At 38.9% G+C, this 2,970-nt stretch overlaps 1 protein-coding gene across 1 annotated transcript; it reads left to right on the forward strand.

Moving 5' to 3' along the window:
* Window positions 1-1,642: 1,642 nt before the first annotated feature.
* Window positions 1,643-2,467, forward strand: LOC309554749 (olfactory receptor 11L1-like; the record flags this gene model as incomplete). Its single annotated transcript, XM_082256451.1, has 1 exon — window positions 1,643-2,467. The coding sequence occupies one exon, from the start codon at window positions 1,643-1,645 to the stop codon at window positions 2,465-2,467; it is 825 nt and encodes a 274-aa protein (XP_082112577.1).
* Between the last annotated feature and the right edge of the window lie 503 nt (window positions 2,468-2,970).

The raw sequence follows: 2,970 nt of genomic DNA on the forward strand, positions 1-2,970 counted from the left end.
GTTAATCAGAGAAGAAAGATTAACCATGAGGGATGATTGCAGCGACAGTAACATGTCTTTCAGGGTTGTATCCAAGACAGGTTGCCCAGATGTGGGGATAGCAGCAATTGATGATTGTAAATTTACATTTGCATATACGGCCTGTGGCTCTGTACTCACTGCGTCTGCTGCCTGGTGAGGGGAATCGATCCTTATCCTGGCCTTGGCAGGGCTCTGTGAATTCAGGCTTGATGGAGATGAAGTGGGGGAGGATGAGGGAGCTATTCCAGCTTCAATTTCTCCAGAATCATCTTCATGGAGGCCGTGTATGCTAATGAGGAGCACGGGTCCTGGCCGGCGGCGCCATCTGTACACCCTAGTATAAAACACACATAATTAAATATTTAACACACATTAATTATTTGTTTTTTATACTAGGGTTTGGTCTATATTGTGAGTCACTTTTGCAAATTGTTGTATTTTCAATAAAGCACATTCATCTACTTTTCAGTGTCCTTAGTTGACTTCTTTGAGGAGATTTTCTGTTTCTCCTCCCTTTGGTATTTATCAGTTTTTTTCAGTCAACGGACACTAAATAGTATATATGTGAATAAGGGGGTTTGTAGGGAATAGGCCGACTTAATTCGGCCATTCTACATGGTTCCCCCTATGTATACAGGCCTGTAAGAAGGAGCGACCTTCTTTTTTGAGGATAATGCACCATGTCACAAAGCTCATATCATCTCACCACTGGTTTCTTGAACATGACAATGAGGTCACTGTACTCCAATGGCCTCCACAGTCACCAGATCAGGTCACTGTACTCCAATGACCTCCACAGTCACCAGATCAGGTCACTGTACTCCAATGACCTCCACAGTCACCAGATCAGGTCACTGTACTCCAATGACCTCCACAGTCACCAAATCTCAATCCAATAGAGCACCTTTGGGATGTGGTGGAACCTGAGATTCACATCATGGATGTGTAGCTGACAAATCTGCAGCAACTACGTGATGCTATCATGTCACTATGGACTAAAATCTCTAAAGAATGCTTCCAACACCTTGTTGGATCTATGCCACAAAGGATAAAGGCAGTTCTGAAGACAAAATAGGGTCCAACATGGTACTAGCAAGGTGTACCTGATAAAGCGGCCGGGGAGTGTATAATGTATGCAACATCTCATCAGTGCTGTTCTCTTGCAGCATTATTCGCTGTTCTCCTGCAGCTTTATTGCAGTCACCATGCATTCCAGTGATGGCCATGACAATGCCAAGGAAATTTGTGTTCAAATGTCTACTTGTAGTCTCCAAAGGAATGTGATAGAATGACAATGCAAGAGTATAGTTTAGACAGAGGGAACAGAGCATTGTCACCCTGTAACAAGAAGTGCCTAAACAAAGACCTTTATCACTAATTATTATAAAGAAATATAAGCATTTGAAAAGAATTAAAACAACTTTTGAAGTTACATTAACATTATTATTACTCTATGTGTTTATTTTTTATTTTTTTTAAGGACACACAGACTAGAAATAAGAACAATGTTACTACCATATTTTTACTGGGATTCCACAACCTCGAATCATGTAAATATCTGTTGTTCACCTTGCTCCTTTTGACATACTGTGTGACAATATGTGGAAACCTCTTGATTATCATGCTGGTCTACTACAGCAAGATACTCCATTCTCCCATGTACTTCTTCCTAACCCAACTCTCCTTTTCTGACTTAATGTTGACAACAGATATTTCCCCAAACATGCTAAATATTGTACTGCATGGGCAAACTTCTATAAACTTTTCTAGCTGCATCACTCAGCTTTATTTCTTTGGCTTCTCGGAAGCATCTGAATGTCTTCTTCTGACGGTGATGTCCTACGACCGATATCTTGCAATTTGCTCTCCTCTGCATTATGCCTCTATTATGAATCAGTTGCTTTGTCTCAAGTTAGTTTTTGCATCTTGGATTTTGAGTTGCGCTATAGAACTAACTTTAACTATTTGCATATGTCAGCTCCAGTTCTGCGGACCAAACACTATTGATCATTTTTTCTGTGATTTTAATCCTGTGGTGGAGCTGTCTTGCTCAGATGTATCTTTAGTTCAAATAGAAGCTACTTTGATGTGCATTCCTGTGATAGTCATACCATTTTTATTGATATTAGTTTCATATACCTACATTGTTTTAACCATAGTAAAGATATCGTCTTTATCAGGAAGACTGAAATCCTTTTCTACTTGCAGCTCCCACTTGACAGTTGTGTCTTTATTTTACGGAACGCTGATTGCCATGTACATGCTTCCAAATGATGGACAATTACAAAGTATAAACAAAGCACTGGCTATGTCGTACACCGTGTTTACCCCCCTTTTAAATCCTTTCATCTACAGCCTGAGGAATAAAGATATCAAGGAGGCTTTGAGAAATTTTGTGTTTAACAAGAAATATTATGATTGGAAGTCTTTGGTTAAAATTAGATAATAACTTCATATGTTATTGTTTTATTGTAAATCAACATTATGCTTTTGTAAATTTTGTTATGCCCATATGTATCTTACTGATTTCAACAGAGTTAAAAATCATCCTAAACCAAACTCATCAAAACATTTTCCTTTGGCACTGTGACCTGGAGACACCTCCTTAAGTTGTTGCTCATATGTCCAATGCATTGAGGGCTAGGTTTCTGTACAGATGCCTTTATATGCTTCCCCCTTAACCTCCCTGGTGGTAGGATTATGTCAGGAATTTTGTACCAAAAGCGGTAGAATTTTCTGCATGGAAATTTGATGTTATGTATTGTAGGCCTACAATTCTTATTAATTACTTACTAAAACTTGACCAAACAAGACTCTAGTAGACATTCCAGATGTGATAAAGTTTGAATATATAATCTAGATAGATAGATAGATGATAGATAGGACAGTAAAACTGAAGGCAAGGGCACTGGGGGGGGGGGGGCAAACTAAGGTCAATTTATTTTATTT

Source organism: Pelophylax lessonae, assembly GCF_965119305.1.
Source record: "Pelophylax lessonae genome assembly, chromosome: 4".
Classification (NCBI taxonomy): Eukaryota; Metazoa; Chordata; class Amphibia; order Anura; family Ranidae; genus Pelophylax; species Pelophylax lessonae.